The 25,536-nt window shown below is 41.7% G+C and overlaps 1 protein-coding gene across 3 annotated transcripts in view; it reads left to right on the top strand.

Moving 5' to 3' along the window:
* CFAP61 (cilia and flagella associated protein 61) overlaps positions 1-25,536 on the top strand; it is a 282,171-nt gene that overhangs the window by 177,566 nt on the left and 79,069 nt on the right. For all 3 annotated transcript variants that reach the window (XM_058684747.1, XM_058684746.1, XM_058684745.1), the window contains 3 exons: positions 5,283-5,381; positions 11,436-11,604; positions 20,512-20,686. In XM_058684747.1, coding sequence (XP_058540730.1) covers positions 5,283-5,381; positions 11,436-11,604; positions 20,512-20,686 — 443 coding nt within the window. The remainder of the gene's footprint in view (positions 1-5,282; positions 5,382-11,435; positions 11,605-20,511; positions 20,687-25,536) is intronic.

Raw genomic sequence — 25,536 nt, 5'->3', positions numbered from 1 at the left:
GTCTCTCTTTCTTTGGTCTCCCCCTGGAGGTCCAAGTGTGCCACTACTGACAGCCAGGAGGCCATGGATGCAGCTGTTGGGCTATTTTTACTAAGACAACAAACAGGAAGTGGCCAAGGACATTGTCAAACAAATCTCTTTGTGAGCTAAACAAAATAATATTGCTGAAGAAAGTTAACAATTTTTCAGGGAGAACCTGGTAAATTCTCTTAAACAACGTATAAATATTTTGACTTGTTTTGCCCTCCATTTTTCTTTTGGTATTGGGAGTTCCCAACTTTTAGGTTCCATCTATAGCATGTCACCATTAATTTTGTGACATTATGTGATAGCATTAAGACTGAATCAGATCGGAGTTATTTTTTGACTATTTAAATAGCAGTTAAGTTAAATAGCTGTCTTGAGCTAGGATTTACTGTAATTTGGTAAACATTTTTGTCATTGTTCTGAACAATTCAGAAAGCAGAGATTTTAGTAAATTGTAACATTTAGATTGATGTTGGATAATTATTTTCTCTCTCTACATTATCTATTCAAATAAAAGCATTAATGAAGCAGTTAATTAAATCACTGGCTTTGGTTGCCCTTGCTATGCCAAAAAAAAAAAAAAAAAAAAAAACCCACACAAAAAAAACCCCCAAAAAACCCAGCCAGGAAAAAATTAAAAATAAAAGTAATAAGCATTTACTTGGCAGGGTGACAGGTTTCTACTGCCCAGAAGGGTAAGCAACATGAAAAGTTTTATGTTTCTTTTATCATGCTCACAGTAAATTGGCAATGTGACCCCTTTATTTGAAGGATAAGGATGTTTAGACCTAATTTTGTAGCTGTCCCCCTGAAGCATGGAATGAAACGCAATACCTTTTACTTATTTCCCTGGATACTCTAATCCCTCCCTGCTTTACACGTATCTCTGAGCTGTTCCTCCCCTTGTATCCACAGCAACATGAAATCCCCACTGGAATTATCCGCTGCGAAAATGCAGGTGCGCTTGTTTAATGTTTCATTGGCTTGAGCACTTCACTTGAACTTTTTTTTTTTTTCCACGACACAGTGACCTTTGATTTTGGAGCAGAGGACTCACAGTGATGTTAGTATTGTTTATATACAGTAAGCCAACACCACTAGATCTGAGAACGGTGTTGTCTCTGTGGTCCTGCTGTTCTGCCATTTTGTCTACTGTATGCCCAAATCCAAGATGTACCCTGTGACTCACTGTTCTGTTTGTAGGAACTTCTAAAATATTCACTGGTCATCAGATTAAAAGTCTTAAACATTTGATCTCCATATGTCACCCTCAGAAGAGCTAAAATCTACTAAAACTGCACATTATAAACTTTATGATTTTGGACCAATATTCTTAGTTATAAGTTAAGAAATATTTGGATGTTTCTGAATCAGATTAAAAAATTAAATTAAAAAAACACAAGGTTGGAGGAAAAAGTGGACACATTCATAGAAAGGCATGAAAGAGGGAACCTTCACTGAATAGCAAGAAGTTTAATGAGGTTAGTTTAGTCCCCAATACAAAGGCCTTATATACCGTGCTCATGAATTTGGACTTAATATCTTAAATCACTTTAATTAAATAGTTATTCATTTAAAATGTTTTATGTAGCAGGCAATATTCTAAACATTTTTACAGATACCGTCATTTAATCCCACAGCACCCCTATAAGGCATTAGGTTCTATTATTCCCATTTTACAGACTAGGACACTGAAGCACAAAGAGGTTAAATAACTTGTCACTCACCCAAGGTCAGAAACCTAGTATGCTAGAGGCTGGCATTCAACTGAAGCTATCTGACTCTTGAGCCCATAGTCTTAGCCACTCTGCTCTGCTACTATCAAAGTGGTGAGCAAACATGGAAACTTAAAACTAGGAACGATTGAGATTGGATTTAATTTAAAAAGAGGTTTTCGGGTCCCCTGGGTGGCTCAGTTGGTTAAGCATCTGACTTCAGTTCAGGTCATGATCTCGAGGTTCATGGGATTGAGCTTTGTGCTGGTGATGTGGAGCCTGCTTGGGATTCTCTCTCTCTCTCTGTCTCTCTCTCTCTCTGCCCCTTCCCCATTTGCTATCTCTCTCCCTCAAAATAAATAAATAAACTTTAAAAGAGGCTGGACGTGGTGACCAGTTGTGGAAAGTGAGAAAGAGGGTGGGAGTCTGAAGTAGGCTCTCAGATTCCTAACTTGAGAGGTGGTTAGTTGATCATGCCTTTGACTGAAATAAAGGAGCAATGGAATGGGACTACATACTGATTTGGGGATACTTGTGAAGCAGCCACATTAGGACTGATAGGCCCTTGGAAATTGGGTTTTGAGCTCAGAAGGAAGCTTTCATGCAAATACGTAAGATGAAGTCATGGTGGTAGATAACATCACCCAGGGAGATAGGCATGAATACTGGGAAGCTTGTGAGCAGGGAGATGGGCAAAGGAGGAGGAGCTGGTGAGAAAAGCAATAATAAGAGAGAACCTGAAGATAATGTTGCCCCAGACAGCATGTTCTATGGCTGCAGCTTTTGGGTAGGGCCTCCTTCCTGGCCCCAGCTGTCACCATTTCTTCCATTCACATCAGTAATGGCATCCGACCATTGCTAGCTCCTGGATGACTCCCCCTTCTCCTTTCAGTTCCCAGCACCCTACACATACATCTGCCTTTTCTCATTTGAACCACATGGTGTCAGCCACCTATTTCCTTCTCCAAGCCCACCTAGCCTTCCTCCATGAGTCAGTATGAGTAGAGATTTCTAGTTGTTTCCCAGGATTTATTCTGCACTTTGTCCTTGGTAACAGAACATTGGGCAATATGGTTCTTTAAAAAAAACACACTGTATTTCTCTTTGAAAAACCATATTTTCCAGGCTCCCTTTCTGCTACATGTGGCTGTGTCCCTGAGTTCTGGCAATGTAAGCAGAAAAGTCAAATGGGATTTTAGTCTCTTCTTAATGGACAACCTTTTCCACCCATTCCTCCTTCCTTCTGCCTGTAATGTGGATATGGGATATGATGGCTGGAGCTCCAGGAGCCACCTTGGGCCTGAGGAGACATTGAGAATGGAAGCCCCCTTAGAGTAGCAGATAAGCAAGGCCATGACCCCTGTTGACTATATGGCTCCACCCTATCAGCAAATAAACTGGTTACTTCCAGGTTTATAAGTAGTGTTGTAAGGACAATTTGCTGGCATAGAAATAGGGAGAGGGTGCCCCGGGTGACTCAGTTGGTTAGGTGTCCAACTCTTGATCTCAGCTCAGGTCTTGATGGCTGGGTCATGAGTTTAAGCCCTGCATTGGGCTCCATACTGGGTGTGAAGCCTACTTAAAAAAATAGGAAAGATAGAGGAACATGAAGAGAAGACAGTGTTAATGGAGAGAACCTGTCTTTTGAATTAGAGGGAATGGAAGAACGCTCTTATAGATGTTTCTGGAGGTTATAAGGGAAACGGGGATGGGGGGGAGGCCTGGTGGCTCATCTTTGTTTTCTTTATGGTGTGAGAGATGCACTAACTTGAGAGTGAGGAAAGGGGATGGGAGGGAGAACAAGAAAGGTTAAATTAGTGACCTTGAAGATTGGATAAAGGACCAGAGTAGCCACCGTGAAGAGTGCATAAGGAATTTGGCTAAGGCTAAAGAAAAGGAGTAGAAAGTTTGGTGCCCTTACAGATAAAAATCCAGAAAATGCCCCCCACTCAAAAGCTTTTGGAGAAGTCTTTAATTGCACAATTGCATAATTCAGTATATTATAGTGTGGCAATTTGGCAATTTAGAAGTCATTTGATCCATGTTGTTAGATCATTCAAATTATTCAGTGCCAAAGGGATTGTTTTTGTAGTAAAAGATATAGCTGGATAATTACTAAGCCGCCTGTTCACAGAGAGCTATAAAAATGCCCATGTATAACTATTATTAGTATAACATAAACCACATTTCCATCACATAGGCACCAAAGCCAAAATAAATTCTAACTTCATGTGAGCATCAACATGTATTGTTAGCTGCATTTTGCACTTTCCATTAAATGTAAATAAATTAAAGACCTGTCATCAGTGTGCATTTGCAGACTGGGAGCCCTAAGTAGCTGGGGTTAATTGTGACCTTTATGTTATTTGAACATATTCAAAAATTTTATTCTTATGATTAGAGGAGAAGATGTGCTGGGTTTTCTTTGTATCAGATAAGAATATTCATTCTTAAATAACATGCATCCTTCGAGACCCTAGAGCACAACCTTTCATAATATTTAGCTGTTTTTAAATGTCAGGTGCAGTTGAATTTATTACATTGCCGGCCCATGCCATTACCGAAAGTGTCCTGCTTGTAGTGGTACTTAACAGATTGTCAGTAAATTGATAGCATTTCCACATTTGGAAAATTTCCAGTTTCCTCATGGGAAAGGAGGGCAGGTGTTTTCCTCGAACTTGGTGAAGGTTTCTTTTTTGGCATTTGGTTGCTTGAAGGGGAGGTGTAAACTCAGAAGAGATTTTAGAGAAAAATATCTTTCTCACCATCCTATGAAAAGATCAACTCACCCATAAAATTTTGCTGACTTTAGCTGAAGGGCAAATTTGCAGCAGGAGTATTTTAATGCTTAAGGGAAAACATGGAGTGAGTCTTAAGCACATCCGTTCTTCAGCAGCCTCTGCTTATGCTCCTGGGTGTCCTACTTAATGTCACTCACAGGACTTGTTTATAGAGGGCAGTGAGGTGAGTGCAGAGGGCACTGCTGGGGGTCAGAAGAGAGATGGCTCTCACTTCCAGCTCGGCTGCCCATGAGCTTCAGCTGTGAACAAATTACCTGTTTCCAAGCTTGATTTTTGTCTGTATGAAATGAGGATAATAAAACCCTGCCCCCGACTTCCAGCACAAACTCTTTAACACTAATCCCTATGATGATGCCTATGAACATGCTTCGAGCCCCGGAATGTCGATGCGGGGCTCCATCCCACGATCCTGGGATCATGACCTGAGCCAAAATCAGGAGTTGGATGCTCAACCCAGGTGCCTCCTGAGAGGCGATTAAAAAAAAAAAAAAAAATTAAATGGTGTCTGCCATGCTGGTGTTGTGGCTTCTGGACGTTTCTGCAGTTAGAGGCTCCAGAGCCATCTCCCTCCTTTCATTGACATGGTCAGTTCTGTGGGAAAGTTTGTGCAAAAAGAGTTGCTGAAAAGAAAAGTTCAGCAATTGGATGATACATAAGGTAAGGTTAAATTGAATTATAATAAACCTTCACCAAGTCGAGCTTTACCTCCTTTTTTGTGTGTTTTCTTCTCTCTCCTCAGCTCTCACCTGAAGTTTAGTAATCTCACCCTGATTTCAACCCATGGACTTCCTGGAAAAAGGCTTCTGGGCACTGAACAAAGGAAGTTTTTAGCAAGCGAGTAAGAATTCCATTTGATTTTTCATTCTGAGGCCAAACGTCCTCATTTGGGTGCATTTCTATGCAAAATACAGTTGACCCTTGAGCAACACAGGATAGGGTGGGGGGTTTAGGAGCTCTGACCCCCATGCATTCCAAAATCTGCATGTGACTGTTGACTCCCCTAAATCTTAACCAGTAATAGTAGCCTATTGTTATCCAGAAGCCTCACCAATAACATAAACAGTCAATTAACACATGTTTTGTATGTTACCTAGAGAAAAGAAAATGTTATTAAGAAAGGCACAAGGAAGAGAAAATACGTTTACAGTCCTGTACTGTATATATTGAAAAAAAGTCCATGTGTAAGTGGAGCCACACAGTTCAAACCTGTGTTGTTCAAGGGTCAGCTGTAGTAGATTTCAGACTGGCAAGGGAAGGGTGGCAGACTTTTCTTTCGCGGTTCAGACTCACTTAGAAGATACAAGTACAGGGGCATCTGGGTGGCTCAGTCAGTTAAGCATTCGACTTCAGCTCAGGTCATGATCTTGCAGTTTGTGAGTTCAAGCCCTGCATCGGGCTCTGTGCAGACAGCTCAGAGCCTGGAGCCTGCTTCAGATTCTGTGTCTCCCTCATTCTCTCGGCCTCTGCCCCAGCTTGTGCTCTCTCTCTCTAAAATAAATAAACATTAAAAAATAATAATAATAATAAAGAAGATACAAGTACAAACCTGTTAATGAGGGAATGAAGAGTTGGGCTGCCATTTTGTATTTGTGAGAAGATGTCTGCCCTCTTCTAAACAGCTGGGATGGAGCCTACTAACACAGCCACCTCCTGCACTTGACTTCAGAGTGTCACTACAGCACAGGGGAGCTTGGTGACTGTATTTGCTTCAGACCAGGGGACTCCCCCCAGGTTCAGAGTTGGGAGATAAAGGCAGGGCATTTCACTGGGGTGTGGGTCTCCCACCCCTACCCCCTGGGCCTTTGTCATGAGGGGCTGATCATACTACAACCTTCTTGCCAGTCTGGGCAAGCTTCATTGGTTGCATCCCAGTAGAATCACTATTTGTCAACATCTGTTCTAGAAAATGCCATTTCATTATCACACAGCTTCCATTAATTTTAATTTCCTGTAGCAAAGCATGGGTACAAGAATTATTAGGCTCCCTGCCTCTAGAAACAATGTCCCAATTTTTCCAACAAGGAGGAAGGAAATTGTTCCTTCTCAGGGTGTTCGTCTTAGAATCCATGATGAAGAGATCTTCAAACAGTGAGAAAAACAGCAGCTTCCTTGCAAGCAGAACGAGGCTCATTTTGACCTAATACTTTTATTTATGAGACTGTGAACTTCTTTTTATTTTTTTTTTAAGGATATCATCAGGACAGTAAAAAAGTCATGGGTTTTTAGCCAGATGGATGCAGATTCAGATTCAGGTGGATTTCCCCTATTACAAAAGGGATTTTATGTCTCTGAGTGGAGTTTTTGACTGAAAAGCAGATGATAAGCCAGCCTTGCTGGAGTTTTTTGTTAAAATTACTATAACAGCAAGTTCTGATACGGGCTAGAGGATCAACACATGTGTGTCTCTTTTTCTCATTGCCCTTCTTCTAAATTAGATGATTCCCAGGAAATGTTGGTCTTATTGATTAACATCTCACAAGGAACTTAATTCAGTCAGCTTGATAAAGGTTTCGGTCAACCCCCATGTTAGGTAGGCTACAGGAGAGAAGAGCTAGCAAATGACTTTGTGCTGGTGTGACTGTCTGGGATCTGCATGTGGCTAGATGGGAAATCACCTGGTGACCCCGCTTCTGTCCTCGCCTCTCCACATTCTCAACACAAAAGCAGAGCAATGCCACAAAAATTTGAATCAGATCATGTCAACTACCGAACAGCCTGGAACTGTACTGACCAATGTGATGGCTACTAGCCACACAGGACTATTTAAATTGAACTTCAGTAAAGTTAAATGAGATTAAAAATTCTGCCTCTCAATTACATTAGCCATGTGTGAAGTGATCAGATAGCTACATGTGGCCAGTAGCTGCCATATGAGACAGCACGGCTACAGAACATTTCCATCTTCATAGAAACTTCTAGAATGTTCCCACCTACAATCCATCCCTGTCTGCTTACCTCTCTGACTTCATCTTTGACCATTTTTGCCCTTGTTCTCCCCAATGTAACCACTACAGTCTCCTCTTTGTTCGTGAAACACAGCTGGCAGGTCTCCACCTTGGAGTTTTTGCTTTTCTTTTTCAAAGTCTTTGTTTAAATGTTAACTTTTCAATGAGACCTACCCTGGCCACCCATTCATTTGCAACTAACACTCCCAACACACTGCAGTCCTTGCTCTGCTCTATTTTTTTCTTGCTACTGAAATTCTTCTAAATATTATCTAATTTTCCTTTCAAAATTGCTTTTATTTTTCATATTCTGAATCCTTAACCTACAATGTAAACTCTACAAGGGCAGGCATTTTTTTGTTAACCAATGTGTCCCTGACATCTGGGACAGTGCTTGGCACATAGTAGGTGCTCAATAAATAATGTCAAGTGGATGCAGGTTGCATCTAAAGGCACCTGCAAAAGCCCTCTCAATCAGGTTACATAGTTGGGACTAAACAAGACAGCCAGATGCCTCTGGGTGGGTAACTGCATGTTACCATAATTCTTAGAAACCAGAAATTGAAACACAAACAGGATGTTGCCTTTCAAAAGGTCCTCCTACCTCAATAAAGGAAATTATCTCCGTCATGGAGTTTAAAAATTTTTTTAATGTTTATTTATTTTTGAGAGAAAGAGAGAGCTTGAACAGGGGAGGAGCAGAGAGAGGGAGACATAGAATCAGAAGCAGGCTCCAGGCTCTGCCTGACTGGGGGCTTGAACTCACAAACCACGAGATCATGACCTGAGCCAAAGTCGGCTGCTTAAGCACCTCTGTCGTGGAGTTTAAGAATAACTATTGCATTGACATCCATAAATTTCATAATTTAAATTCCTCATTCTAAATACAAACTTCGAACTTTGCCGTAACCAGTGTTTTGATTATTGCTGTTACTAATTTTTGAATAGCCATTTTGTGTGTCCTCACCCTTCCCAGTCCAGTGTCTTGTAGAGGTGCTAATGACATGCCAGGATACAGCAGAGAGGAAGGCAGTGGGAGGAAAGGAGAAACAGGAAGCAGGAGAAATCCACTAATTGGACAATCAGCCCTGAATAGTGAACGTTAATTGTGATGCTCCTTCTTCAGAGAGTGTCACAATAAATCCTTTATGAAAGCCTCCAAGTTTTTTTCCAGTTCTGAAGGGTTCTGATTCCATGAAGTGCATGGATCTATCCTGCTTGTAATTGCCTCCCTGGAGTTTGCTTGTAACTTTGCACCTAGAGCTTTGGGCTAAATCTTCTGACCACTGGGTGTTGGGGGCAAGCTGGCCACTTTACACATATGTTCCCTTCTAGAAATTTCCCCATCCTGCATTTTTGCTTTTTCCTCCTCCTTATTACCTGCTTCCAGAATGTTCTGTGAAGACAAATTTTCACTTTATTTTTGAGTCAGGGTCAAGCTCACTTGAGACTTCAGAAACATGAAGTTTTGGGGTGCCTGGGTGGCTCAGTTGGTTAAGCGTCCAACTTTAGCTCAGGTCATGATCTCACAGCTTGTGAGTTTGAGCCCCACGTTGGGCTCTGTGCTGATAGCTCAGAGCCTGGAGCATGCTTCAGATTCTGTGTCTCCCTCTCTCTGCCCCTCTCCTACTCTCTCTCTCTCTCTCTCAAAAATAAATAAGCATTAAAGAGAGAGAGAGAGAGAGAGACATGAAGTTTTATTGATATTTCCTCTTTGGTTCTTTCTCTCTTTTACAGAGAACTCTAGTGGAGATATTTCTCTTGTCACCAAGCCATGAGGCAGTCCCTGCCATGTTAGAATCCTAATGCTCATTACCTCTGCTTAGGAAACAATTTTGGGAAAGTATCACCATAAGTCTCCAATGTCTAATTTCACCTACCTGATGGGTAAAGCAGATCCAGAATGGATTGTAATCACCTACACAGTGATACTTTAAACGGACTATTATCATTCAATGTAGTAACAGACTATAAAAGCAAGAACCCCACATATTCCAATGTTTCCAAAGGTTCCCCAAAATACCATGTTCCATGTGCCATTTCCACTGGACAGAACTTCAGATTTTAACTCTGAAATATGCATTCTGACATTATAAACACTACTGTCCTGCTGTCATTAAAAATAACAGTCTTAACCTTCCCCAGATTTCCCCTGAGAACTTTTATCTTTGAGCAAACCCTCATAAGACTAATCCCTGTGCACTAACTATATTTAATTTTTCCTCATCTTGGATGGCTGACAGTGTACCATTCCTATTATGCAGAGACTGTGTAGCAAATAAGGGCAGTCCTCTGTGGGTCTCTCATGAATGTGTGAAATCAACAGAGTTTCATGTGTTCCTGTTAAGCTACCAAAATGATTTTTTTTTTAAGAGAATTTCATCCCATTCTCTGTTATATTGCGGGGACAGGACAGCCCCTGATTTTCTTTTCTTATTAAAAAGAAACGTTCTTGTTTTTAAATGTTGTTTCATGGAGAGATACAAAACTCAGAGCTCCCTTCTCTTTCACAGGCCCTTGTAACAGGGTCTAATGCACATCCATTATGAGAATTCCTTTTGTGTGGTGAGAGCAGACTCATGTATGGATCAAAAAGAAAAAATGTTCTCCCGTTACCACTTCACAATCCCGTTGGCGTCCAAGGAGGGTAAACAGGATTATGCATCATTAATATTATTTAGAATAATACCCTTCATGTACACATCGCAACTGACAAAACAGCATCTTTTACCTTCTCAGGTTTGTCCTGTAAAATGAATAAGCCAGTCACCTCCTGCTCAGAGGTGAAGAAACTGAACTATTGAAAGGTCATGCAGAGTCCCCAGGGTCCAGTCGCACTGGGACACACACCATGACTCAGTTAAGCCTTGATTTAAGTGAAACACGTACTGGGGTGCCTGGGTGGCTCAGTCTGTTGAGCATATGGTTTCGGCTCAGGTCATGATCTCATGGTTTGTGAGTTCGAGCCCCGCATTGGGCTCTGTGCTGACGGTGTGGAGCCTGGAGCCTGCTTTGGACTCTGTGTCTCCCTCTCTCTCTGCCCCTCCCTCACTTATACTTGGTCTCTATCTCTCTCAAAAATAAACATTAAAAAAAAATTTTTTTTTGAATGAAACACATACTGTTCTGCCACTCTACACTCTGGGTCTTCAGAACAGAATCATTAAAAGGTCACGTACATGAGGTCAGAGCTTTCAGAAAATTCTGGAAACCATCCTCAGAGAACTCTTTAAACCCAAATCTACCAAAACTCCACTTTTCTCACACTAGAGTGCTCAAACTAGAAAAGAAAACCTGTCCACCTTGGACCCACTGTTTGCAGAACTACTAGTTCCCTGTAAATCACCTTTGCCCTATAGAGCAAATCCCAAAAGTCTCCAGGGACTGTACTCACTGCAAACCTAACTCCCTAATTGACATCTTCTCTAAATAAAATGTGTAGTTGTTTTGGCCTGAATCCATACACTAATTTTAAGAATGAGTCATTGACTGTAAACATTAGCAAATATGAAGGGGTCTCAATATTCAGGACCTTGACCCCTGCCTTTGGGAATCCTCCACAATGTCACTTTCTTCTTCCTCTTTCCCTTTGAGTCTGTGGTCAATATGGTAACTCAACAGCTAAAGTAAGTTTACACCCACCATGAAATAGAAGCAGAAGAAAGAGTGTACGTTAATGATTTCACAGAGGCACTCGCACACACACACAGTCACCCTCCCTGTTGTGGACTGGCCTATGCCAGCTGGAACGATTTAGCTTTAATGGGAAGATGTCAGTTTGTGACTGTCTCATAATGAAAAATCCAGTATCTAGCCACGGTCCTAGTAAAGTCACATCAAGAGCACAGACTTGGCCCACGAGGGGACTTGAACCAGCTCACCAGATGTCTAATTAATGCCCACTGTCAGCTGCTCAAATGTCACTGACGGAGCCTCTCTCTTTGCAGCCACTGTTTTAATGATAAAGATTATGCGTTGATGTCACTGTGCTCCTGGGTCAATGTGGTGGTTGGTAGAATGACTGCCATAGACCGAGTAGCCAAGCATGTGGTAGTTTCCAAAGAGGAAATCGTACTCTATGACCACCTCATCCTCTGCACCGGACAGCAGTACCAGGTGAGGCCACACACGGAGATCTTAGTGATTGATGGTTAATGCGTTTACTGGGGCACACGTTCTAGGGGTTAAGAACATGCCTTCCTACCAGGACAGCTGCCACACTATTCATAAAAGTGCCCACAAGGCCTGCACACATGACCAGAATTGTGTCCGAAACCCCTCCTGGAAATCCATTCCAAGAAAAACATTCTGCTCAAGGGTAAAAATCACAGCAAGTAGGAGAAATGTCATTCTTTAAGCTGTTGTCCAAAAGTCTAACACTTACTGCTCACCAGAGCAGAATCCAGACACAACCCGGCATGCATTTGTGGTAAATTAATTTATGCCTCAAGAGGCTAACATTTGGCGGTGGTGACGGGCTCATGCAAAAGTATTTGAAACATGCGCACCTTCTGTCAACCCTTATTTTATTTTGTCTCTCAGTTATAAAACTAGGAAATGTGACTGATTGACTACCCAGTGACCGTGCTTTCCATTTGGATTAAATTCTCAAACCACATTTGAGGAAAGCATTGCTGGATACAACTGAAGCTGTTCAATGTCTTAGGGAAGCAAATTTTAATATTCATTCTTTGCAACAAGCATTAGCATTTGATGTAGTTCACAAAAATAGGACATTTCTTTAATGAAAAGCAATTTACTTTGTAACTCAAAGATGGTGTCTTTTTTTTTAATGTTTTTTAAAATTATTTTTGAGGGAGCACAAGCAGGGGAGGGGCAGAGAGGGGGACAGAGGATCTGAAGTGGGCTCTGCGTTGACAGCAGCGAGTCTGGCACAGGGCTTGAACCCACAAACCACGAGATCATGACCTGAGCCAAAGTCGGATGCTTAACCAACTGAGCCACACAAGTGCCCTCACAGATGGGATCTTTTAATTACATTTTCTCCCAGGAACCTGGATAAGCCTTCCCACGGTGGGTTTGTTTCTGAAAAGTATGGAGTAATCCACCCCCACCCCAGGCACTGCCATGTTTTATCTGGTACTGTCTTAGGACATTTTGTGAATGATTGTGGATTTGACAAGGGGGACTATGTGTAGGTTTTCTTTATAGAGCCCAGCCAGGAGGAGGCAGCACGTGGTGGGGGACAGACAGCTGAGCAACTCCCAGCATCACTCAATGTTCCAAGCCTTGGCCACACATTGATGTCACCTGGGACACTTGAAATATACCCATGCCTAGACCCCACCCCCAGAAGCTGTGCTTTAATTATTCTGGGGTGGAGCCCAGCGATCAGCATTTTTTAAAGCTCTAGGTGGTTCTAAGCTAAGGCTGAGAACCAGGACTTGAAGTTTCTTGACCTAGAATCTCTAATCTGTACCTTAGAGTAGCACTTCTTAAACCATAATGTGCACACACAGCCCCTGTGCATCTCATTAAAATGCAGTTTCTGATCAGGGGATGGGGGCTGCTGATATGCTGCAGTTTTAACAAGCTTCAGGGTGAGGCTGGTGCTGCTAGTGAGCAGGCCACACTGAATATGGATCATCCTCTGAGTAATTGCTTTTAATTCTTTTCATCCTGCTCCTCCTCCTCCTATGACCACCACTACTACTGCTGCTACTAAAGACATCCAGTTCTCACAGTGTAGAAAAGGATTTTTTTTTTTCTGGCTAAAGGATAAACACAAACTGGAGGAATACTTTATTTTGATACTTAAGTATTCCTCTTTTTAAACATTAAATCAGAAGAAAATATCATGCACCCCTCAACTTGCCTGCCCCCCTCACCTGCCCCACCGAGTTCCAGCTGCTGCCTGGGACCGTGGACTTTGGAAAATGTGAGTGGAAGACCCGGCCAGCTGTCCAGAGACTCGGGCTTCTGCCCATGTGTGTCCAGCTGCCCCTACAGCTTTAGTCTGTGGCACGTTAAGCTCTTGCCCTTTTTACAATGGGAAAAATGAAATGAAGAAGTGATAAAGGGAGTTCCGATTTAATTTTTCCAGAAGGACATAAAAATTAAAGGTACATAGAGTGATACAAAAAAAGGCTGCTGAATTCACTGTGGAGGGCTTCCAGTTCTTTTTTATTTTCCTGTTTCCTTCTCTTTAACTCTCTTGTTGTTTTGTCCCAATTTTGTGATTTAGAAATAAGTTGAAATGATGAAAATAAAGCTTAACTCCAAAGCAAGAAGATAACTGTTATAAAATATCATTACAAACTTGAACCTCTAAATAGAACTTTAAGTGGCATGTGTCATTCTAAAATATTATAATATAATTTAATATAATATTATAATGACTTCTATAAGTTTTATCTTTGATCTGTCAACTCCTGACATTATCTATGACCTTTCCATTTTGGAAGACGAATCATATTCAGTACCCTCTAACTAACTCCCTTCCCCACCCTATCTATAGATTGGGTTCTTTTGATTGGCACATGCTGGTGCCCATTGACAAGTTCTGGGATAGCTTACAACTGAGGTCCTGGGCAACTCTCCATGGCGCATGGAGAGCCATGGAGAGACCACCTCCCCATGCCTGGTTTTGGGTCTTCTCAACAAGAAAGAGAAAGAGTAAAAATGTGTCCACTTGCAGGGACTCTTAAAGGGGTGATGCTCACTAGAAGCCAGCAGGTGGGGCAAGAACATCCCACCAGGTGAGAGAGTAAGTTGGGGATGTTAGTTATATTGAGCTTGATGTGGTCAGCAACATGATGTGGTCTTCACAGAGGCTAATTACATCCTTGATGGAGTAAATAAGAGCCTGGCATCTAGTACGGTGCAGCTGCAGGTGAGAGCCTGCTATAAACAGCTGAAAAGAGCTACAGACACCACTTTGCCTCTTCGGACATAAGACCTCCCCAATGTCATAGATCAGCAGTTATCATGAAGAGACCTCACTGTGCTTGGGGATGATTAAAGGGGAAAATAACATGCCAAGAGATGGGGTCTGCATTTCCTCCCCTTGAACCTGGGCAGACTTGTGACTGTCTTGACAGATACAATACAAGGGAAGTGATGTGGTGTGACTTCTGGGGCTGGGTCAGGGGCCAGGCAGTGTCTCCTTGTTTGTGAGAACAGTGGCTCCTGGAGCCCTGAAAGGCCAAATAAGTCCAGATACTCACCCTGTGATTGGACATGCCACACCTGGGTTCTCCAGTTGGCAGTTTCGGATGAACCCAGCCTTCCAGCCATCCCTGACAAAGCACCAGACATATGAGTGAAGCCATCTTGGATGCTCCACCAGCTAAATATCACCAAGTGACTTCTGTTGCTAACACATGGAATAAAGGAATTTCCCAGCCAAACCCTACCCAAATTTCTGGCCCATGAAATCATGAAAAGTAATAAAATGGTGGTTGTTTGAACCACTTAGTTTTGGTGTGAGTTTGTTGCTTAGCAAAAGGCACCTGAAACAAAAGGATAACATAGGGTAAGGGAAAGGGAACAATATATGGAAAAATCAGAGAAAGAACATACTCTTGACAATATTCCAGGAGTCACACACACACACGCACACACATGCATGCATGCACACACACACTGCAGAAAACTATTCATCATCTTCAGTACAGTTTGATTAGCCAGACTCTGAAATGGGAGCTGAAGCCATCAGAAGAGCAAAAGCTGAGCTGAGTAGGCTACAGAATTAGATGAAAAGGAAGATGGGTAAGAAAGGATTGAAATCCAATCCCTGTCAAGAGAGAGAACTGCTACTGAACAATGTTTGATGCTGAAAACAAAGCGCAAATCTCCCCTGGAGGGCAGAGGGCAAAGGGCAAAGGGTAAAGGATACATTTGGCTCAAGACACGAGAAGGTGTGATCAACACGGAGGCAACATATAGATCACTGGTTTTTCCAAAGAAGAGGCTGTGATGAATGGAATAGATACAACAGAGACATGCTAGCAGAGAATTTTCCTTACCTAAATACCATATTGTCCAGTTGAGCCCATTCCAGGCAAAATCAAAGAAAAATTTACTCACCTAGTTATATTCTGATGCAATTTTAGCTCTTCAACAATGATAGGGGAAAAATATGAACACATTTCAAGAGAAAAACAACAGATCACCACCACCACCACCACCACCACCACCACCACCACCACCACCCCTCAAGAACAAAAATAAGACAAGCACCCAAAATTCCCCTTCTAGGATAAAATGGCATAAAAACATGAAACTAGCCACACAGTATTTTGAAGAAAATATGGCAGTTCAGTAAGTATATGTGCACCCACGTCTCTCCTATTTGAAGACAGCAAAAAGCTGTTGTTTTGTCTGTGAGGCCTCAGAAGAATGATCTTCCGTGTTCTTTAGTGTGTATTCTGAATAACTAAGGCAGAAAGGAAAATTTAGAACTTTATGATAGTCTAAAAAGGTAATTGGCAAGCACCAAACAATTCAAAAGCTTATAAGTCTGAGAATAAATGCAAAGTAGGTAACACTGAAACTTCATCTAAATCTAATCAAGAACCAAGTTGTTCGAAAATAGAGGTGGCCAGGGAGAAATAGGAATTCTCTTAAATGGGGAAAACCAAAGGTAATATTTTGGTCTTGACTCTTACATATAGAAGGAATAATGTAATGAATGCTTTTGAACAGCACGAGTAAATCCGCCTTCCAAACCCGGAAGAAGATAAGACCGGAGAAAACATCATTTGTGTAACCACAGGGAAGGAAACAAAGGAAATAGCCACAGTGCTTTAAACAAGGATAAACCAGAATGGCATTGAGAAAAACAACAGTCGCAACGGTGAATGCCATGGTTTTAAACTGCGCTGTTACAAGAGCAAGGCTCTGTGTTTGCACCAAATTCAAAATACAAGAGAACTACCAAAACAAAATGACATCCAAAGTTTCAAAATGAAATGTTAGAAGCGCACCAGCAAAAGGTGCCACACAAATTCAACAGCTGTCAGAAGCAGCAGCAATATTAGTATCCAACAAAGCGGAATTAATTGGAGAAAGAAAAGCATTAATGTTGACAAAGGGCACAATTCGTGACAACAATACAGAGGTGATGAGCTTGTTACGTGCGGAACATGATCGTGTGAAAGAATACATCACAAAAACAGAGGTGCCCCTGGAGTGTTTGCTTCTTGCAGTCACGTTTAAGACAGGAAAAAACAAGCTGAACCACATCCAGAGACTTGAAGTCACCCCAGATGTTGAGCCACAGAGGTGAAGATTCAGGATTGCTGTCCTCAAATACTCGAAGGGTATGTACATGCAGAAAACAGATCAGACTTGAATGTCATGGCCTCAGGAAGCTGATTGAAGACAGACCACCAGAAGTGATGGGAATACAGTGCTTATTCATCCTACCAAACAACTTCCTAAGAGTCAGGGTCTCCTCCAAGGGGGAATGTCCAGCCCAGGAGACATGAGCATGCCCTGGCGGGGCCCTCATAAGGCGGTAGGAACACCTGACGGAGGTCGAGGGACTGCTGTGTGTGTTAACTGCTGTAGTCCTTGCAGGAAATCTCCAAGGTCCATGCTGCTTTCTTCCCCATTTTATGGATGAGGGAGCCAAGGTGCAGTGAAACTGAGGTGATTTGTCTAGGGTCAGGCGACGACAAAGTGACACGCCAGGATTTAGACCCAGGCTCCAGACTGAGTTCTTCACCATTGCCCTTGTCTCTCTTCTCTCTCCCTCTTTCTCTGTCTCTTTCCTTCCCTTTCCCCTCCCTGCCCTCCCTCTCTCACTGATATGATCCAGAAATTGCACTTGGTGGCTTTTAAAAATCCTTACAACACAGAAATTCTAGAACTTAATGTTTAGAGTTAGAGTCAAATTGAGTTTCTTTCTCTCATTAAAACTATCTGGAGAAAAGCTAATCGGGTCTGGTAAGTGGCTCCACAATACCGTCAGGAGGGGCTCCCACCAGTCAGCGATGCTGGGCTGTTCAATCTGACAGAAGGATCGAAAAGTTGTCCGTACTCTCCAGTCACTAGTGGCAGTTTAGTTAATGGCAGAACATTCCAGTGGGGATGGTGAAATACACCCATGCTCTCCTACTAAACTTGACTCTCTCCCTTACTTTGATGATGTAATAGGATTTTTTTTCCCATAGATCTTTTTTCATTTATTAAGCTCTGCTGAAGTCTGTGTGGACAAATTAATTGGCCTTGGGATTTAAAATCCTAGCTTCGGTTTTGCCTACTTTGTGAAAATGCCATTGCGTGAATATGAAAAATACATTATCCCCTTAATTTTCCTTTAATTTTTCTGATCTTGTGCAAAAATGATCCCACACACGTAAGTGCACACAAGAATAATACAGGTTATCAGAATGCCATTACATTTTAGGATCACAGTAGGTAAGCTGATTTTCATTTTGGAACTTGTTCTTTTCCCCTCTCCCTTCCTTGTTTTTTTCATCTAAGAACTTACTATTTGGGGATAGTAACTCATTGAAAGCTTTATAAATTGAATAGTTCTCAATTTGTTCTTTAGCCCTACCACTTTCTGCAAAGGACTTTCCCCGATTCATTAAAGCATGGGGTACTAAAATGGGTGTACTGTTACCTAAATTTTATTTTCTTTTATACGACAGTGCTCATTGGAGTTCTGGTGAGGTTTCTAACCTACAGAGCATGGCATTCAATATTATGCACTGCAAATCATTTACCAGATGATTGGACTGTGGACTGCTTCATACTACCTGTGAATATAAAAATGCCAAAATTTGCTGTGATTTGCTAAGCAAGCTATATTGCTAAGAAGAAAAGTTTACCTCCACAATTGTAGTTGCAGTAAATGACCACTACTTCCTGAATTGTTCTTTTTTACTAAATATAATTTTACTGCAGGTTCTTTATAGAGAAAGTAAATCCAGCTTTAAAAATTGATTGTTTTTTGGGACACCTGAGTGGCTTAGTTGGTTAAACGTCTGACTTCAACTCAGGTCATGATCTCGCGGCTCATGAGTTCGAGCCCCCCATTGGCCTTGCTGATGTCAGCCTGTCAGCACAGAGCCCTCTTCAGATCTTCTGTCTCCCTCTCTCTGCCTCTCCCCTACTTGCACTCTCCCCCAAAAATAAATACTAAAACAAATTGTTTGTTTATTAAGTTAATTTAATTCAGTTTGAAAATCAATTAAATGCATCACAGTAAGGTACAAGGCTTATTTACCATTTATATTGAGGAAGGATAGAACCAAAAAGTTTCCTAAATGTTACCTGAGGTTTAGTGAAACCCCATTTATTCAAATACTAGCCAGTATTTACCCCTACCCCATATAAAAGGCATTTTCTGCACTTGTCAAGGGTGGGAGAACTTTCTCTGCACCCACATTAGCATCTACTGCAGGTGAACTTTTTGCCCATCATTGCTGTATAATGATCCCTGACTCACAGCCCATGGGCCTTATATCACGAATATGCAAGGCAGCTGGTACAGGTCTTCTATCAGAGACCTTCCATTGCCTTTGAATCTTGCTACTGATTCCGGTCTCATTATCTTCCACTTAATCTCACCTGGTTGCCAAATAAAAATCAGAGGGGTGAAATGCTGGCCCACTGGGCAAACTCATGCCACTGTGCTATTGTACTTGGCTTTCACAAGGGCATTTGTTTGATTCTAATTTGAACCAAAATATTGAAGAAATCAAGAGTCCACAGGTAAAAGAAAAGTGTCTGGCATTTCTTGAGAAATCAGATCTGGCCACACTGAACCCATGCTCTACTCTGGCACCAACTGGATAGAATTGAGTTGTGGCCAAACTCTGGCCAGGGCATGGGCCTTCAAGTCTGCCACAGTATCCTTGACACTGAAGACAAGTGTCATCTTTTATTATGTTCTCACTGTCGCTTTCCTTATACTAGAGGAAAGTGTCTGCTTCCACTCATGTCTGTGTCAAAAGTGAGAGAACAGAAGTTATACTGGGAGGGTTCTGTGTTCGGACAGAGACAGAGAGAAGGAGAGGGAGAGAGGGAGGGAGGGAGAGAGAAAAATAGAGAAAGGGAGGGAGGGAGAGAGGTGAAAGGAGAGGGAGAGAAAGAGTATTTCTCTGACAAAGTGAAGAATAACTCTATAGTTTTCATAAGTGTATAGTAGTCCACTTCCCTCATTTTCTTTTCTGCCTAGCACCTCTATGCACTTGGATTTCAACCCCTGATATAATTGCTTCTGTGCAAATTGCTTTTGCCGAAAATGGCTATGTCAGATCCCATTCCCTGTGCTGTGTTCTTCCTTGGCCATGCCACGCCTACATGAAGAGATGGATCCTGGGTTCCTCTGCCTGATCCTGGCCAGGCTTTTATGATGACCCCCATGAAGAGAACATGGTGGAAAAGACACTGCCCAATTTCCCAGACTAGGATGGAAAAGAACATGGAGCTTTTTATACTGGTTCTCTCAGGACACATGTCCTCGGAACCCGGATGCCTTGTTGTGAGGAAGCCCAAGACACATGGAGAGGCTGCATGTAATGTTTTGGCCAACACCCCAGCCAAGATCCCAGTCACAGCCAGCATCAATTGCTGGACATATAATGACAACTTGCTGTCATTTTTGAATACCTGGCATGTTTTCATGGGGGGAGAGGGGAGGAGTGAGATGGTTTATCACCAGATGAATCAGCCCCCAGCCATGAAGTCACCTGCAGCCTACAAGTCTTCCCAGCTGAGGCCTCCAACATTATAGAACAGAGACAAACTGTCGCCCACCTTGCCCTTGCTTGAATTACTGATCTACAGAATGTATGAAATAATTTGTTATGTGGCATCAGAGAACCAGAGCAACCCTTTCTGAGAATTGTCTCTAAGGGGTCATTCCACCTGTTTTGTTTTATTTTTATTTTTTAAATTCAAACCTGATTGTATTGCGGGACTGAAAAAGGCACACTTCTACTGGACATTTCTATGTGTATTTAATTTAATTAATTAATTTATTGCTGTGTCAGTGCTTCCCTTACTACCAGTGAAATAAGCATTTCTCTGTAACGTACCTCTCAGGTCCCATGCCCTACAGGGGCTGATATTAGTCAACACCTGACAAACAGAGAGATTCCGAGCAGCGGGAAGCAGCGATACACTGATCAAGTTCCTGGCAATCATTTCACTCTTAACGATGAAGAAGATTGCTGTAAGGCCCTGCGTTGGATAAGGAACAACCCCATAGTCACAGAAGGTAAGGATGTTGGTAACTGTGCATTTTTTCAGAATTGCTTTTTATTTTTATAATGAGTCTCATCCTTCATCTAGTTCCAGTGTATAATTAGTGCCTAATTAATTCCAACCAAATCATTCATCTGTCATGCTTTGTTTTCCAGATTAATTTACAACTTGTTGTCATTTTTGGATACCCAGCATGTTTGCTGGGGGAAAGAAAAAGGCTTGAGATAGTTTAATTATCTATAATTATTTTATTACACAAAATGAATATCCGAAGAGCAAAGCATGGCTAAAATCATTAACTAATTAAAGAATAATTTAATAAGCAAACATGTTTAGCAATTATATGGAAAATATGTCTCCTTTTGTGAAGCCGAAAAGACCTAGGAAGAAAAAGAAAGGTCTGTGTTGGAAGGGCTCTTTTCTTCCCTTCCCGATCCATTGTTCTCTTTCTTGGTGTCGTCTGCACAGTCCTTCCCACAAACACACATATTCAAGTTGCGTGCCACTTTCTGAATCAAAATGAGAGAGTAAAACATTTGAACAAATGCGTCTGCCACTCAAAAGTGTTTTCTCCAACATCTCCCTCTCTATTGCTTGGATTAAATTGAAATTGTTTGACTAGTAAGACAACCAGAACAGGGCCTGCTTACCTACTCGTCCTTAATGGAGACCTGGCAGTCAAGTTTGGGAAAGGACGAAGGGTGGCCCCTCAGTTTTTACCTAAAACGGTGACTCGGTTGGGTTATACAACCACCCGTGGCACCCTGGGATGCTAATCCAGATATTCTGTGCAGCCCAGGGATATCAAAAAACACAAAGTGCCTATACTATGGGGGTCAAGATGTAAAGTTAAATATAATAATTTATTTAGTGTACTTATTTAAATACAATTTATAATATTATTATAGTTAATATATTAAAATTAAAGAGTTTCTTATGATTTTTGGTGGAAGATTTAGGCATTAATTAACTTTTTGTTAAGTTACTACATTTACTCCATTAAAAATAAAAAAATAGGTATCAAGTGACATTCAAAACATTGCTGGATTCAATTTGCTAATTTTTTATAGGTTATTTGATCTAAATTCATAAGTGAGATTGGCCTGCAGTTTCTCATATAAGCTTTACTTGTCCATTTTTGGGAATTAAGGGTATGCTAGTCTCACCAAGTGTTTTTTGGAAGCTTTCTGTGTTTTTCTGGGGTCTGAAATATGTCATGTAACCTAAAAGTTGGGCTAAGGTAACCCACAAAACCAAGTGGGTGTGGAACCTTTGGGCAAAGGTGGAATATATAGATATACACTAGGGACCTAGATTTAAAACATGTCAAAGTATTTTCATATTTGCCTCATAACTTGGTATTATTTTAGATTTTGCATCAGTATGTGTTTAAACCTGTTTTAACATTTTAGTCATTTTTTTAATCACTACCCTGTGACCTACATAGACGTAAGGAATTCTTAATTTAGACATCAGCAAACTTTTGCTATAAATGTTCAGATAGCAAATATATTTGACTTTGCAGGCCATATGGTCTCTTTCCCATCCACTCAGTTCTGCCATTGCAGCAAGAAAGACAGAACACAAATAAATGGGCAAGGCTGTGTTACAATAAAACTTTATTTACAAAAATAGGTGATGAGCCATAGTTTGCAGAACCTGCTTTTGTGCATATAATTTGTGACAGGTCATTACCATTTTGTCAAGTCTGACCTCAAATTGTAACTTACACTCCCTGAAAGCACAAGAGTCCATGGCTCAATACAAAATACCCAGTGTGTTTTATTTTAGGACTTTGCCCGATCGTGTTATAAAAGCAGTGTTTTAACTTCAAACAGCTGCCTATTTTGGATGTTAGAAGTAAGGAGCATTTTGACCAAAGAAAGGGCCTTTGAAAGTGACAATGCAAGTTCTTGAGGTTGAATGTTTGTAGCAGAGAATTTAGAAATCCCAAAAACAACATACACTATGCCCTCCTTCAGATGGAATTTTTTTTTCTGTGCTCTTGGTTGCCAGATGGGGGAAGAGCATCTGTGCTATTCTGATGACTTGACTGGTTGTCAGAGATGGTGTTATTCTGCTGCCCACTTAAAGGGAAATGAATGCTTTTGCAAGATTTAAGAATGTCTCCCATCAGCCACTGCATACAACCCCTCTGAGTGCCTGCTTTTGTCCATTGAACTGCCAAAATAAGAAGTATGTAGAAATTCACTTATTGTCTTAAACGTAGGTTATTTTCCCAGGTCTCGTGCTAATGACACTCCTAGGGCATGTCTCTAGTAGATGCTCATAACACTCAGATGCTAGGCCCAGGCTCCAGAGATATCTGAGAAACCCAGCCCAGCCAGATTAATTCAACTCTGTGTGGTGCTCCTTTTCCAATGACTTTTCGTGAAAGAAAAGTTAGAATGAAAAATGCTAACCTCCTGCCTGAAGGAAGCTTTCTCTTTGTAGTTTTCCACAATTAGAGTCCTATTCAGACTTGAATTTGATTAGTCCCATTCCAGATAATATCTTCCTCACATGGGTTGCTGTGAGAATTAAATGAGATAAATAAGATAATATCACATGTCCAACTCAGGATAGTGTCTCATACACAGTGAGAATTTGGTAATACAGGCTTCTATTAGCATTGCTGTTACTACTGCTACATGTGATGGGGTTATTGCTATGCACAGAAGGTTCCCAAGGCTGTAATCTCAGCCCCTGGTGATAGCACGGTCTAGGACACCATCTGCACAAAAAATCAGAGATGCCTGGGTAGCTCAGTAGGTTAAGTGTTCGATTCTTGGTTTTGGCTCTGGTCATGATCTCCTGGTTCATGAGTTCAAGCCGTGCATCCGGCTTTAACCTGATGGTGCAGAGCCTGCTTGGGATTCTCCCTCTCCCCCTCCTTTGCTCTTGCTCTCTCTCTGTCTCTTAAAAAAAAAAGTAAATAAACTAAAAAAAAAATTTTTTTAAATGGGGATCCACGTACACCAGGGGCTGGTCCATTTATAGACAGGCACTATGTCCTTAATGAGAGCCCTGAAAACTGAAGTTTGGAAAAGGAGGATTGGGCTCAGCCTTAAAGAAGAGCAGGAGAAGTAAACAGACAGGTTGGGGTTGCTTGAATTGCACTGGGCAGACCCTTGAAGGGCAGCAGTGGGAAATGAAAGTGGATTGGCAGGTGGAGGACCTCAGGGCCCAGCCATGTCTGGGTTTAACTGGTGACTTTTTAGGGGTTGGGGAACTAGTGAAAAGGGATAACCAGTGCACCAAACAGCACTTCAGGAAGGTGAACCTCCCATCTAGTAGAGAGAAAGCAATCCAGAAAGACCGGGTTGGAGAAGACTGCATAACCCGTTGGAGGGGGGTGGCCGTGGCAGGTGAGGGCTGGTGCAGCCACTTCTGGCTTATACCAAAGACAGTTATGGGATGATGATATTTGAAGCTAGAAACTAGAAGCCTGGCACTTCATGAAAAATGAGCAGGGCTGCGTTTGTGTACCTACTGCTATCACTCCACCTGCCAGCCCTTTTTCCTCTTCATGTCACCATAATGACACCAGGAAGAATGTGGACATCTTTCATGATAGTTAGCTTTTTTCATGATAGTCAGTGCTAATTTCTCCCTTTCTCAATAGCTCAGGATGGGGTTAGCAGGAAAGAGCTGAGGACAGGGCTCTTCCTACAAAAAGTCTGAGAAAAAAAAAATCTCCTGTGTCTCTGTGGCTATGATTGGGTCACATGTCCATCCGGCAATCACACATGGAATCCTGGGACATCCCAGGCCTAACTTAGCTGAAGTACAGGCACTTGAGGGGAAGGGCTTGTTTGTTGAGGATGGTGGGGAAATTGTTCTAGAAGGACAGGTGGATGCTGGGTATGAGAAGCAATGGATGGCCACTGGGAGGAAGTCAGTTCCGGAATTTCTGCCCATTAAAACCATACAGATACAGCCTCAAAGCATCACCACTGTCCCCCCCACACCCGCCCCCATTCTCTGTTTTATCCTGCCTGCTTCGGCTGCCAAAGGAGAAATGATTGTTCTGTGATGGAATTAGCCCAGAATGAAGGACATTGTTTTCTGGGCTCTAGAGTTGGATAGGTTTATAGATGTAAATTATCCTAAATGATCAGAACTGCTCCAGTATCCTGGAGAATAGCTGACATCACCAGCTCAAACGCTGCTTTCAAAGGCAAACAAAACCTGGAGGGTTCTGCCCCGGGGGTGGGGGGTGGGGAGGGGGGGTTTCAGATAGAACCGGGCAACCTAATACATTATAACGGTTTATGGCATTAATTGAAACTAATTGAAATTCATCTGCTATTACCTCTGTACTTTCCATGAAAATGAAAAGTAAGATGAAAGTAAACTAAAAAATAAATAAATAAATAAAATGGCCTTAATGGCCCGAAATGGATCAATTATTTTCATCTTTAGCTAAATGCAGTTTACTGCCTTATTAAAAGCATGTTTGTTAGGAAAAGTATAACATTAAAATTCCAGTGCATGAATCACCAAGCAAAGCCTTTGGTATGTTATATCTAATATAGTCTTCCCTTTTAATTTGGCAGAACAAAATGAGACAGGTCAGGCTTGGGTCATGGAAATCTTAGGCTTTGACGTATAAAAAATAAAAAGAGGGGCGCCTGGGTGGCTCAGTCGGTTAAGCGTCCGACTTCAGCTCAGGTCACGATCTCACGGTCCATGAGTTCGAGCCCCACGTCAGGCTCTGGGCTGATGGCTCGGAGCCTGAAGCCTGCTTCCGATTCTGTGTCTCCCTCTCTCTCTGCCCCTCCCCAGTTCATGCTCTGTCTCTCTCTGTTCCAAAAATAAATAAACGTTAAAAAAAAATTAAAAAAAAAATAATAAAAAGAA

This window comes from Neofelis nebulosa, chromosome 9 (genome assembly GCF_028018385.1).
Source record: "Neofelis nebulosa isolate mNeoNeb1 chromosome 9, mNeoNeb1.pri, whole genome shotgun sequence".
NCBI classification, from domain to species: domain Eukaryota; kingdom Metazoa; phylum Chordata; class Mammalia; order Carnivora; family Felidae; genus Neofelis; species Neofelis nebulosa.
Note: the sequence above shows the minus strand (reverse complement) of the source record. Positions and strands in the feature narration are given on the sequence as shown.